Below are 15,071 nucleotides of genomic sequence, written 5' to 3'. Positions count from 1 at the left end.
ATGTTTTCTTCCTGATCTGAGGTAAAGTTCTGAGAACTACTTGACTCTCTGATCCTAAGCAATGTAGTTCCTTTATGCACTCTAAAGCTGAGCATCAACAGCACTCATGTAATTTACAAACTCCTCTTTCCACCTGACCCATGGCATTACTGGTTCTCCTTTGGTTGGTAAAAAATTAACTGGAGGATCAAATTGCACACTTGCTGTTAGATATAATTTCCTTACTGTCTGTCAATAGTAAGAATATAATTGGTATATAAAAATAAACAAATAAAATAAAACCTGCAAAGAAAAGTGTCTAGTTCTCTTTCGTAGGTTTAATCACGGTAATTCACAGGAATTCCACACTGTCTGTAATATTGACGTAGGAAACAAAGCTCCGATATATTTGCTCATAAATCTCTTCACAGAAGAGGAAAGCGAATGGCCAATAAAAACACTTGTATTAATGTCCAATGAGAAACAAGTGTGAGAGCCAATAGTTATTCATAATACAACGTTGTGTAGTAATGTCAAATGTCCATTCCCTTACGAATGGAAGAAACTGCATTGAGAACAGAGTTTAATGAAATGAAAAGATCCATTCTCTGTCTCGAGCACAGCAGGTTGAGTTCAGTTTGAAAAATGCCACACAGGTTAAAGAGGTGCTCCACTTAGGAAATCCATCAAAAGGCAAATTTAATTATGGCCTGGACAAAAGTCTTAATAGTAAGATACCGGCGTCAGCTAACATGTCATGTTCATAAAAACTCCAAATACCAATTTTATAATTAGTTCTCTTACAGGAAACCGAATCCTGGATCGTACATAAAAGTTCAGAAACAAAACCATTCCTGTGCTGCTACAATGACAGGCTCATTGCTGGTCCCTATCGCCAATGTTGAACATGAACAATTCCAGTTAAGAGAAGGGAATAAAAAGTATTTATTTCAGCAGCACAGCATATATCAACCGTCTCAAATAAAGGTTTCAAAAGCAAACAAAACATGAAATCATCCTAAAGTTAATAATTCAAGAACATATAAACAATATTTACATAAACTGAAAATAAGCATGTAACACAGGGTTCTTTCTCACAGGAAGAGAATGGATCTTATATTGGAGAAAGATCTGACAAACAGTATTCTTCGAAATGGGATAGAACTGTGATGGCATTAACTTTCGTAATTTGTTGGTAACATCTGTCTTTGTTTGCCTTATTCACAGAACACCAGACGGGTGGAACACAGCTGACCAGTCATTACCAGAAGCACATAAGCAACCTGAAATGTTCGAAAACCCTCTCTATGCTTCTATGAGCTGTAAGACAAAGCCAGCCTGTTCCAGGAAAGAACAGGACCTTCCAAATGCATCTAGAAGAGAATACTCCACGGTGCCAGTGGTGATGGCTCCTTCAACACAACCACCTAGCAAACTTCAAGATTCCAACAGCAACAAAGCCTTAAGCAAGCAGCTGTCTCCACCAGTGCCAGCCCCAAGGGCCCGTTCAAACACCTGTATAACCACTGAAATGAAGAGCACATTGGTGGACAAAGTAAAGACAAATCAGGTGGCTCTCTCTAAGAAACCAGTAAAGCTGTGTCGATCTGAAATGTCCCCCAATGGAATTCAAGTGTCAAGTACCCGACCTCCATTACCAGCAAAGAGTCAGATGGTGCGGGAGAACCAGCTTTCCAAAGGCCAAGACTACAGGGAAAGCTCAGAACTCCCACAACAGAGCAAGAGCCGTGCCTCTGAAGAAGCACCTAGTGCAAGTAGAACAGCTATGATGGTATGTATCAAGCACTTGCGGAAAGAATGGGCTACAGAGCCAGAGCTTGGAAAGAGCTTAGGAAGCGACTGCAAAGAAAAGGACAAGGCTAAAAGATTAGGGCTGAAGAAAGGCAAATAGATAAAAGGCAAGAGGGGTAAAGATAGTAGACACAGAGAATAAATGAAGTAGAGGGTAAAAGGAAGAGTCAAAGAACAAAGGAAGAACCCCCTAGGTGGAAATATAGCAGTATACTAGATAGTAGACACAGAGAATAAATGAAGTAGAGGGTAAAAGGAAGAGTCAAAGAACAAAGGAAGAACCCCCTAGGTGGAAATATAGCAGTATACTAGAAGAGAAACAGATGCACAGGATAAAGGAAGAGAAATGTGCATACAAGCAATGGCAAGGGTGAAAATAGAGGGAAAAACAGAGGAAGATAAATAGGTGGGGAAGAGAAGACAAGGTCAGAATAGAGAAAAAGATACAAGTTAGATAAAGAGAAACAGGCAGAGCAGAGACGATGGTAGAAGAGAGAGTCAGAGAAGGTAAAATAGAATACATATTGGAGAGAAAGAGAAAAATGGTAAGAGACAGACAAACAGGCTAGTGTATACATCAGGAAAAAGAGTCAGATGGCAGATTGAGGAAGATAAAATGGGAGAAAGAGAAAGGGAAAGGAGAATTAGTTTAGCACAGACGCATTGAAATGGGTTGAAATGGCACAGAAAAGGAAAACGAGGCAGAGACCATTACAGAGACAACATGGGGGATGAGAAATATGGCAAAGAGTCAAATAGGAAGAGAAGATGAATAGACAGAGACATCGGCTGGAGGAAGTGAAGCAGGATTAGGGGAACATCAGGTTCAAAGGGAAAAGGATGTCTGCTACTGCGACTCCTGAGGAGAGAGCAGCTGATGGAGAGGGAAGTCAATAACCGCTTTTGCAGTTGCAGTTAAATAGGAACTTACTGAAAGAGACTACCTGGCAGAAAGGGATTGAGAGTCAGATATTAAATCAGTCAATAAGAGATTCAAAATGCACAGTTGCTTTCATAGAGTTGTGCCCGCATGGCAATCGTAGGTAAGCAGAGAGGGAGTCACAGACAAGGTCTCGCATGCATACTAGATCTCACAGACAAGAATTCACAGAGACTCTGTGATTGAGGTGCCCAAAGTCACGCTGTGGTTCACATGATGATGCTATGCTAGGCTCACAGGGAAAGGCTGACAACAACTCGGGTATAGTAGCTGCTTGACAGGGGCACTGGGCCTTACAGACACTTATAGGCACACTGGTATTCAGATAAACACACTAAAATCCACAGTGTCTCAGAGGGTTGCTGAGAGTCACAGACGGGTGCACAGGACCACTCATATTTGAATGCTGATTGGTTTGACAAATAGGAAACTGAGGTCACTTGGGAATATAAAATAGAGTTTATTGTGCAGAAATACAAGAACATATTGGTATTTCTAGCGCAGCTGTGGACAGTGAATCATTGAAATCAATTATGTACATAATACTGACATCATCAGTGACGATTGTCTCTATGCAGCAACATACTCTCTCTATCACACTCTCTCTGCTTCTTAGCGATGCTCCTGAAAACTGCTGCTCCCGAATCAGGTAAACTTCGCACTTGTATGGCGCACTACTCACCCATTAGGGTCTCAAGGCGCTGTACGTATACAGCTCTGGAACCCCTCCTGGCTTTTCCCTGTGAGGCGCCCACTCCTGGACGGCCCCAAGGTGAAGCCAGGCATCCAAGCACTGTGAGGGCCGCTGTGGAGATTAAGCAAGCTATTGCCCGGAGTTACACCCATTAATTAGATTAGACACTGAGGTGAGAATTATCTGGTCCAAGGGAATTGAGCCCAAGACTCGCTGAGGTGGGAATTGAACCCTGGTCCTGGGCCAGATCACTGCATCAGGGTCTGCCGCTCTAACCACTGTGCCACACTTCTCCACATAAACAATGAATAGCCTCTCTCGCAAACAGTTACATTAACATAAAAATATTCTGAAATTTAAGCACAAGATCCTGGTGAACAGGCTGCTTCCCTGCCTCTCCACACTGGTCCATAATAGATGGGCTGATGGATCCTAGAAAGTACAAACACACCTGGGTTGGCTTGCTAAAACTGCCCATGGGTGCTTTCACAGGTAGATCCACACTAAGTTCAACACTGCACCATACTCACCGGACATCCCAATTTTTGTTTTCCCGGACCTCTGTAAAGTGACAGATCATCACAACACAAGACCATGTAGAGTGATGGGCCTCACCACATTAGGGAATCTCTATGCTTCTTGACCTTCCAGGAAATATAAAAGTGAAAGGCTGGATGAGGCCCAATTTCTGGCTTACAATGCACTGATAACCAAGACAGCGACACTATGGTGACCAGAGCAGGAAGGACTAGAACTCTATCCTCCGCTGCAGACGCTACTTACCCAGGGCACTGCCAGGTGGGTGATCGCAATGTTATACCAGGCATTGTTATGCACACAAATAACTAACTTCCCAGTTCTCCTAGGTAAATGGGCAAAGGTAATAGGCTGGGAACTCACGAACAGTGGATCACAGCACTAGAAACCCCTGTCTGAAGTACAAACACTTCAATTACATACAACAGCCATACCTCACACCAGTGTGAATTCACTGAATGTTCTCAAAATCCACCCTCAAGTGTCCCAGATGCACATGCACAGAGGCGGACTTCTATCATATGGTATTGGTGTCCCCAATCATAACACATTATTGGACATCGATAACAACAAACCTGACATAAATGACTGGACGGACACTACTGGTAGACCCACTACAATGCATACTGGGTATAATGGCGCTCACGCATAAAAATAAATGTGCCATAAAATTTATTGACCTGGCATATGTGCTGGCAAACCGGCGAATAGCTCCGTCCTGGTAATCTATTGAGGCTCCTCCTGTGCACCTCTGGATTTGAGACCTATTAAAATGAGCAACAACAGAAGTTGCAGCCTGGCAATCCTTAGGCACGAATTAGAAAGACACACCACCTAGTAACGCATGGATACATACCTAGAAAGTTGGAGGCTAAAACAGACAATAAATTACCATGAGAGTCAACACCCCCTCATTCCTGCTTCATTGGAAATTACACTAGGATCTACATGCTCCACTGCACCTTGCACACTCAAACTTCACAGGGCACATGGGGTGATATATATCTCTCCCCTCCTCCCCAGTTACTTACATGTACAAGCAAGAAACCACGACCATACCATCCTCACGCCCTCCCCGTTAGATCACAGTCCACCTCCAGGCCACATCGAGCACAGCAGGCAATGGAGGCCTGCAGTCCACACTATATTCTAAGCTAATGTTCGACCAAGCCTCCTTGGCCTGGTTTCCCCCTGACTTTTTGCCTAAAGACCTCCGGTTTCTGCTGACTTTGTTTTGCTGGCCTTAAGATTCTGTGCACTTTACCACTGCTGACCAGCGCTAAAGTGCTTGTGCTCCTTCCTTACAATGTGGTAAGATCGGGTCCCCCTCCCCATTGGCATATTTCATTTACTTGTAAGTCCTTAGTAAAGTTCACTACATGTGCCCAAGTCCTGTAAATTAAATACTATTAGTGGGCCTGTAGCACTGATTGGACCACCTATTCAAGTAGCCCTTTAATCATGTCCCAATCACATAAAAAAACATATATTCTAGTTTCTGGAAACATTTTGGTGATCTCCTGAAAATGTAAATATATGGTTCATCTGCAGTTTAATGATTAAGTTTAAAGGACTCATAAGATTCCAGAACATGTTTAGTTGAGGTTTGTCTAAGCACGTTATGAGAACATTACAAACTTGCGCTCTACAAATGCATGAACATCCACTAAATCAAAGTCTGTTTTTCTGTTTTGAAGTTTATGATTTTCCTGCCTACATATCCGTTTCCTGTAGAAAAAAAGCAGTCTTTCAAACGTTATATGTTAAAAATAGCAAAGAAGGCATCATGGGACCGGTTTCAGGGTATAACCACTCACCAGCCAGGCTAACTTGAATCCAGTGGAACAGTGAGACCTGGACCCACGTCAGGGCATACCCAGCGCACTTAGGATGGCAAATGGAAAAACAAGAAGGTGAAGGATGGAATGCTTGAATTAATCTCAGCCACTGGCAATCGTTCACCTGCATCCCAATTTATTGTTTCTTTGCCCACCATGCCAACCCGATTTGGACCCAGCCATTTGCAGATCAGCCTTGAGCCTGCTCTACATGTGAACAGTCCAGCCCAAACTTTCAGGCCATGACCTCCCTGGACCAGAATCAAGCATCCTGGGAACTGCTTTGGTGTATCACCCCTCATCAGCCAGGCAAACTTGAATCCAGTGGCATAGTTAGCTCAGGACCCTCATCTGGGCATACACGGTGCACTTAGGGCAGCAAATGCAAAAGCAATAAGGTGAAGAATGTAATGCTCAAATTAATCTCAGCCACTTAGTCACTTGGGGCCACTTACCAATCCATCATGTTTTTGCCCACCATGCCACTCCAGTTTGTACCCAGCCATATGCAAATCATTCTTGATCCTGCTCCTCATGGAAACAGTCTGGCCCGAACTGCCAGGCCAGTTCCTCCCTGGCCCGGAAACAAGAATCCCTGGACTAGTTTCACTGCATCACCCCTCATCAGCCAGGCTACCTTGAATCTAGTGGCAGAGTGAGCCTGGGACCTACGGCTGGGCATACCCCCACACTTATGGCAGCAAAAACAACAAGGTGAAGGATGTCATGCTTGAATTAATCTTAGCCACTGGCAATCACTCGGGCTGGGTCCCATTCCATCATGGCTCAGCATATAATGAGTTTTCTCAGACATTTCCACCTCACTTCTCGAGTCTCTTTCGAATAAAAAAAAAAACTTTCACGTTATGCATTTGATATCAGTGGTGTGAAATCTACATTTCATGTACCATTTGTATATCCTTCCCAATGTTGTTGTTTTGCAGGGTAACAATTTCACGGGATTCTGTACACTTAGTTGGCGCACCTGTATTTAAGGTTTATTACTTCATTATTTTTTGGTATTTTAAGGCTTTTTTTGTTTTGTATTTTACTTCGTGGACTGCACTATTCCTGGCCCTGAAAATCAATTCTGAGATCCGATTAAAACGGTATCATGTTAAGTGATTGATTCAATAGTTTCATTTTTTGGGGGAGTAGCTGGTCTCAAAGACAATTTACCTTTACAGTATCTTCCCGTGGCACTGCAATAAGTTATATCTGAGAATGATGCTCAAAACTCTGATGAGCTACCCAAATGCTGAGTAGAAAACAGAATAAGGCAAGAGGTATGATATGGCTCACAGAGGAATTTGAAGGGTTTACTAAAATATGGACCTGGTTGGTTGTCAGTGAGGCTAACGCTTAGTATCTACTGTGGCAGTGGCTCATGGCACTGTGCCTGGTTTGTGTTGACAGTGACATGAGACTGCAAAGGTTCATCAACCTAAGATGGGGTGCAGCGCCACTTTTCTTAAACCAGCCCCATAGTTCGTATTTCTAAAACTGCTGCTATTCATGATACAATTACCATAGAGCATTTTCCCTTGTGTCCCATCCACCTCTTTGATTATGGAGAACTGGGCTACATGAGTTATTTTTTCCTATTGGACTCCTTATGTAGTTGAGCTATTGCTCACTCCAAATCTGGCTTGCCAATTGATTCTCTACTCTGCTACTAGTCGAAAAATGTCACCTTTACTTTGTTCCATTATCAATCCTCACTTTCCTCTGGAGTGTTCTGTTTTGTTTAAAAAAGGTGTAGCTTGTTTGATTCTGAAACAAGCTAGGTTGGATACCCTGGTTAGGATTCGCCAGTGAAATATATTGTAATAAATATATCTTAAAATGGGCTCACATCTCGCCCTTGCTTTTCCATTCTTTTAATTGGTTCCTGTGCTTGTCACTTACTTTTCCTCTGTTTCTATTGGCTGTAGCATATTTCCTGCATTTACCAATGCTTGTTTCCCTTGTGTGTCAGTATTGCGTGACCCCGGTTCTCATTCTCACCCGCTTTGGTGGGTGGAACTTCTTTTAGTATGTTAAAGTTGCACAGCGTTTTTTACCTTTACTCATTTTTTCTTGGCTGCACTCAATTAGAGCATCCATTTACAGCGTCTGGCTGCACTCATTACAAGCATGCTCTGTTTATTCAGCGCCTTTTCTTTAATCTCCTCATGGCAGCACACATTAACCTGGTTCTACGTCTTTTATGAACTTAAGTAAACACATTATAATTCAGTGGGGAAACGCAGCAAAACATGTCTTTAGGTGCAAAACCTGCCATTTGAAGTTGGGAAAAATGATAGTGAACAAGACAAGCCAACTCCCTGGCTTTAGCCATAGTAGCGTCTTAAAGCCCGCCTCCCCTTTAACAAATATACAAAGCTTGCAACAGCGAATCAAGAAAATGGTAAACAATTGTAAATCCAAACCAGCGCATTTAATTGTGCCTCTACGTCCATCATTCTAATGCACACCTGTAGACAAATTACACAGAGTCCTCTCGTTCCACTGGGGCGTGCTTCAGTCTCTTTCATTGAATTTTATGGTCAGAAATTCCACTCCTAGCATGCAAATAAAAAAAAGGTCAAAAACGGATAAACCTCTCGTGCATGAGCCTGGGAAAACGTAGAGCTTTGATAACACTTTGTTGAATTCTACATTCTACAGAACGTTCCTGTGAGGTTTTTTTAAATACCTGTACTTGAAGAAGCATCACTCGTTCACAAATACCAACTGAAGCCGGGATTACAATATTTTGTTTGGTGGATTGTGAAATCCAAACCCTTTTTGGTGTTTAATTTGTATAAATGTGTGGCTCTGTGTACAAATGATGAATTTTATGCAAAAGTATGACTAGTAGTATGAGGTACACAAGAAAAATGCAGTGGAGCGGGGTCTGGCTCTTCTTAAGGATATGCGAATGCCAATCCATATCCTGTGTGTGAGATGGAGAAGGCCTGTTGCGCTCTTTTTTGTATTTCACCTACACTCTGATGGTGTCCTGGCTGTGGTTGTGCAAGAGCCACCTGTGATTGTGAGCTTGTCAACAAAATAGACATGGGTACGGTCATGATGGCTTTGTGGATAATGCAGTTTGTTTTGAAGTTGGAGGAATCTGGCAAGGGAAGCCAGTGGAGCTGCATCAGGGGATAGTATTATATTTCTTCAGGCTTTGATGGGGCATGCTGCAGCATGTAGGATATCATTAATCTAGGCAACTCTGTAGACCTCATGGAGCAGAGCATTGCCACCATCTATATGCAAGAGTATGAGAACTTGAATGGTTGCTCTGAAGTTACTTTCTGTGAGAAATGGTTTCACTTTCTTTAGCAGAGAAAGGTGGTATAAGGGAGCCTTAGTATTTGTGTCGATGTGTACTATGAGAGTGTGATTAGTGTCAAGAGAGAATCAGAAAGACTTGGCATTGGGTGAAATGTGGGTTTTGAACCCACACAGGTGCATATCGTAGAGCCAGGGTTGGACCACATGTTGGTAGTTGTCTTCGAACTAAATATCACAAGCCATAGGTATACTTGGCCAACTGTACTCAAGCAATCCTTGATTAATTCAAATCTAGCTAAAGCATGGGTTTTAAACATCGATTTTATGGTGTTCAAAAAATTACTAACAAGGTACTCAGATCTCACTGCTGGTTATTAGACAAAGCAGAGTTGGCCCAACAGAGTCATGGATGGTCAGTTCTTCAGTCATACACCATTTGGAGTCCTCAACCTTACCTATCGACTGACATCACAGGAACTAACATTCTCTTCTCCTATTTCGCATGGATGCTTTTCCATCTAAAGAGCTGGTCCTGGGTTGAAGCAAACTTGGCCAAAACCCCATTTGCCGTTTGTGCAGCATGTTTAAAAAAAACGTACCACACTTTGTGTGTCTGCCCGGAGGTCACTCCTCTTAAACAGAAACTGTTATGTCTCGCTTTGAGAGCCATTCAGATCAGATCCTGCCACCCTGCTGCAATGGCGCTCCTAAACGGGCATAACTACCAGCTCGCTTGCAGAGCAACAACATTTTTACTGCAGGTTAGAGGGCTGCTCTCTAAATAATAAGCAAGTTCCCGAGTAATTTAACCCTCAGTTCTTTAGCACACTTTTGGACTCCGCCATTCGCTGCTATGCCAGCTAAAGAGCATGAAATAGTCTTTGCGCTGTTTTGCACTTTACTGATTGGTTAGTGCCAAACTTATTGCAAACTACGATTTTAGGTCTGATGTCCCTCTACTGTACCTTAGAATATGCCCTTGTCAATTATTTCTGAACGGGCCTTACAGCCAGGGGGATTTGAGATTTTTGTATGACAAACTTGGATTGCTCTTCACCTCACAGTGCAATTTAAATATCTTCATCATAAGCAAAACTTTAAAAGTAATTACATTTTAATACAAGCCTTTAAGCAACACTGTGAATCATAAATTACGAATGCCTTTCCAAGGATGATTTCCGGCTTTATTTAATCCCCATAGTAGGTTGGTGATAGTGGACATTATTTTGCATGACTTTGGCCCTTTTTAATTTAATCAGGATTTACACACCACGCTTATTTTAAAGACCTGCAGCATTGCTTTTAATTAATTGACTTTCTGTATTTTTAATCATCTGTGGTGTAAATATGCGTTGATTTTTATTAATTTGCAATAAAGAAAATCACTTACTTACTTACTGAATATCACATGCAAATTGTTGGCATTTCCTAATACAGTGAGAAAAGGGGCAGAAACATCCCTACACACTTGACCAATAAAACAAATGAATGCCTTCCAGAGCACTGATCCTACTTTTACCATGTCCGTGAAACATACTAAATTCAAAGCATGAGTCCAAAGTAAAATGTGATAATATTTTATTGGCATAAACTATTGGCATAAACTATGAGAAAATAACAATGAGAAAGATGGGAAGCAGAACTTGCAAAGGCAAATGTCCCATTCACAAAATGAAGCTACACCTATGCATGTGAGTAAATTTCGACCTTTTGTCTACTCACGAGAATTTCTACTTGTACATTGGCTTTGTATGTTTGACTTACACTTGGATGACAATTCACCTACAGATTTATTCTATTCACCAAAAACATATACAATCAACATTTGTTTAGTGATGTTATACATTTGTATGGTGATGTTTGTATAGTACTATGAGAACATGGTCGCATAGCACTTTCAAAAGGACCTTGGCAAACTTTTTAATACTCCAGCATAATGTCTGGAATTGTGGGTGAAGCTTGATATGTGAAATTCCTAAAATTAAACCACGTCACGTAGTTATATGCCATTCACGGTTAAAATGTACCTCAAGCTGACCATTCACCATAAACATTTCCCATGAATTCATGCAAACAGCAGAACACGAGCGGCTGTTGTTCAAGGTGGGTGGGTCTTTAGTGCAGAATGCATTGCCTCGTCAAAAATTGAAACGTGGTTGTATTTTGTGCTAAAGTATAGCACTAAATGACAGATTTAAATTTTGCATAACTAAGATTAATTTTGTAGAACTTTGCAGAAATGTTGCATAATTATACAAACTTCATACACACCTACTTTCGAAATTTGGGCTCGCCTTCATCATAATGGTGTGGGATTTCTCACTGGCAGGTATTATGAAGAAATATATTCCCTTAGGTTTCCTCCTATATTTAAAAAAAATATTAGAATTTTTGGGAGTTCACGAAGATTGCCTGTAGTACACCTGGGAAACAGCAACTGCTGAGCTGTCCTGAAGAGCTCCTTTACTTCTTTTCTGAATTCCATTTATGCATGAGCAAATGACCACGTGTTTTTTGCTTATAGGACAATATTCAAGAAAGTAGCCTTGCTAACCTTTTGCTCTTTTTTATCTTCCACCTCAGACAGCACATGTGCTCTCATTGTGAAAAAAAAGCTTAAGACGGGCATAGAGCCCACTCCCTACTTACCATTACTTACCATTGTTTGGCTTCAATTTCACTCTCATTTCCTTGCTTCTCATTGGTCAGCGCCTCCTGCTTCCACTTTCTCTTCATGTCTTCCTCTCTTCCTGCCTTATTAAGTACAGTTTCCTGTCTGCTATCAGTGTCATTACACTCCATGAATGTTTGCAGGCCCACTTTACTCCTCTCCCGTCCTTCTTGCTTGCCCCCATCCCTCCCATTTTCTTGTTGCTTTTCCCTGTCCCTTCCACCCACTCAAATGTCCTTGTTGCTTGCCTCCATTCCACACAGAACCACCCTCGATTGGAGTGGGGCCTGATTTCAAGTTGGAAATATGTGTTTATGGGGCTCACATTTCTGTGGTTACCATCTTTGTTGCACTCTGTGCCCAGAAACAATTTTTCTCTTGGGTGCTCACAGGAGAGGTAGTCACTGAAGATTTTCTCTCTGATTATTATAGCTTTCAGATCATGACACTCACTCTGTCAGTCAGGGAAAAGGGTAGAGGACAATCTCACAAACATAGAGGCATGTCCTAATCTAGAACAAAGAAAGTTAAGTAGATCAGCTCTGTACGTTTCTTGCAAGCCCCCAGGTGCTGTTACACATGCAACATAACCATCATAGACTCCTGGTATTTTGTGATCATGACCCCTTGTGGCTATGCGTTACTCTGAAACTCGCAAGTGCAGTGCCATTGTCTTCTCAAAGCCATTAGGAGCCTTTATCTCTATATCAGATTAATACCTTGCTTGAATTTAGGTGTTCTCTGTGACTCCTTTTCGGGCTTAGTCATAGAGATTGTCCCCATCCCCCCATTGCCTCCGACGACCTTGTTGCTTCCCCTGTCTTTCACACCCCTTCCTGTGACCTTGTTGCTGCCCTTCCCTCTCACCTCCTCCTGCTTCATCCTTGCATTCCCATACCCCTCCCAAATCTCCTGTGTTCTTCTTTCTTGCCCCACCATCTAGCAGAAAAAAGTGATGCGACGCTGGCAGCGCTGGCCACATCATAATGCTTTTTTTTTTAGTTACTTGTCTTCACCCCTTCTACCCCCTCTTGCATCCTTCTTACACGCCCCGTGTCAGTCAGAAAGAATATCGCTATTACATGGCCAGGGCTGGCTGCGTTGTAGCACTTTTTGTTTTCTGTACTGTAAGCCATTTTGCACAACAGCCCTTGCTGCTGTGCAACATGCTTGAAAATAATTGACAAAGCCAATAGATCTTGCAAGGCAGAACGTATTGGCTTTGCCAATGCTTGTTTTGTTAGTTACAACTCCATAACTCTACTTGTTATGGTGGCTAAATTCATGGAACCTAAGATAGGCAAAGAGCCAACAAATAGAGCGGAACTTAACTGGATGATACTCAGAGGGTTTCTGTAGGGGATGCAGTACGAAATCAGTGTTGGTCACCGCATTATACAATGTGCATTTTGCAGCAGATGCCAAAAGTGTCAAGGCCCTTATCTGATTAGATCTCTGGTGTTAATAATTGATGGACTCTTTCGCTAAAACGTATTAACATCTTGCCATCCCCTTAGCCTTTTTCATTTGCTTAAAATGTCTCTGATTTTATAATATGCTAATGATATTCAACTGCTACTCTGACAGATTGGTATTGAGCAGGGACGGCCTTAGCGCTGGTGGCGCTCTGTGCGGCAATGTTTGTTGGTGCCCCCCAGTGACCACCTCTGCCATGGATTCCCTCACTACCACCATTCAACAGTACCCCTCAAGTCTCCACAACCACTCTCTCTCAGGTGCATTTAATTAGTTTTTTAGTGCCACTCATTCCACTATAGGGTGTCAGAGCACTTTACATTGAACACACATTACACAGAGACAAACAATCATGAGTGTATAAATTAGTGTATAAGAAATAAGAGTACTTGGTCTGGAGAAGCACAAACTCAGAATTTAAAATGTAACACCATGGTTGGGGTTTCTCTTTTAATACTAAGAATTGATTTATACCCAATTAAACCGTTTTTCCTACATTAGAGTAATGAAAGAGTTGGACCTGGCCCTTTTTGCAGAGTTCTCCACAAACTTGTTGCCTTCTTTCTCATATTTCTTCTGACCTGTTTTTGTTGGCTTTAGGGCTCTGGGCACTTTACCACTGCTAACCAGTGTTAAAGCGCATATGCTCTCTAAAGTGTATTGGCGATTGGTCTATCCACTATTGGACAAATTTGATTTACTCTTAAGTCCCTAGTTTAGGGCACCATATGTGCCCAGGGGCTGTAAATCAAATGTGACTAGTGGGACTACAACACTGATTGTGTCACCCACATGAGTAGCCCTGTAAACATGTCTCATACCAGCCGCTGCAGTGTCTGTGTGTGCTTTTGTTAAACAGCCATTTCGACCTGGCAAGTGCCCCCACTTGCCAGGCCCAAACCTTCCTTTTTACTACAAGTAAGGCACACCTAAAGTAGCCCCAAGGCAGCCCCATGGGCAGGGTGCAGTGTATTTAAAAGGTAGGACATGTACTGGGGTTTTATACATGTCCTGATAGTCAAATACTGCTACATTCGTTTTTCACTACTGCATGGCCTCTCTCTCCAAATGGATAACATGTGGATTGTCTTGAAATATTTTTACATGTAATTTCCCAATGGGAGCAGATAGAGATATGGAGTTTGGGGTGTTTAAACTCACAATTTAAAAATACAACTTTTGAAGAAGTTGGTTTTTGGACTGTAGGTTTGAAAATGCCACTTTTAGAAAGTGGGCCTTTTCTCGCATAACCATTCTGTGCCTCTGCCTGTCTGTGGAATACACGTCTGGGTCAGGATGACAGTTGGGTTGTTTGTGAATTCACTCTAGACAGTCACACAAAGGGAGCTGGGGTGCACCCTGTATTTCCTGATGGGTCATTCTGAGCTAGCGTGGCACGCAGACCTGACACTTGCACCTGAATAGGGCTGTGCCTTTCCTCACACAAAGCAGTCTCCAACCCTGTGGGGTGTGTCTGGAGCCAGGGCAGGGAAAGACAGGGTCCTGTGCACTACAAAGATTTATATTTGAAGTTTGCCTACTTCAAAGACAGCAGTGAGTATAAGTACTGGACCTCTGACACCACAAAGTTAGAATCCTTCTGGACTGAGGATTTTCTGCCAGGATAAAGAGCTGGATTCTGTAGGAGAGCCTGTTGCTTTGCTGTGCTGCAAAAACAACAAGTGATGGACGGAATGCTGAACATTGTCAAACACTCACCCCCAGTCATAGATCTGGGTTTAATCCATCGTTCTTTTACTCACCATGCCACCCCAGTTTGGACCCAGCCATATGCAAATCAGTCTTGACCCTGTTCCTCATAAGAACAGTCCAGACCGA

The 15,071-nt window shown here is 42.3% G+C and overlaps 1 protein-coding gene across 6 annotated transcripts in view; it reads left to right on the top strand.

Annotated features, from left to right (window-relative positions):
* The window catches only part of INPP5D (inositol polyphosphate-5-phosphatase D), a 662,897-nt gene that overhangs the window by 638,642 nt on the left and 9,184 nt on the right, over positions 1–15,071 (top strand). For all 6 annotated transcript variants that reach the window (XM_069213774.1, XM_069213775.1, XM_069213773.1 and 3 more), the window contains one exon: positions 1,207–1,771. In XM_069213774.1, coding sequence (XP_069069875.1) covers positions 1,207–1,771 — 565 coding nt within the window. The remainder of the gene's footprint in view (positions 1–1,206; positions 1,772–15,071) is intronic.

The sequence above is a fragment of the Pleurodeles waltl genome, chromosome 11 (genome assembly GCF_031143425.1).
Source record: "Pleurodeles waltl isolate 20211129_DDA chromosome 11, aPleWal1.hap1.20221129, whole genome shotgun sequence".
NCBI lineage: Eukaryota > Metazoa > Chordata > Amphibia > Caudata > Salamandridae > Pleurodeles > Pleurodeles waltl.
The sequence above is the reverse complement of the archived record's forward strand: the minus strand, read 5'-3'. Positions and strand labels throughout refer to the sequence as shown.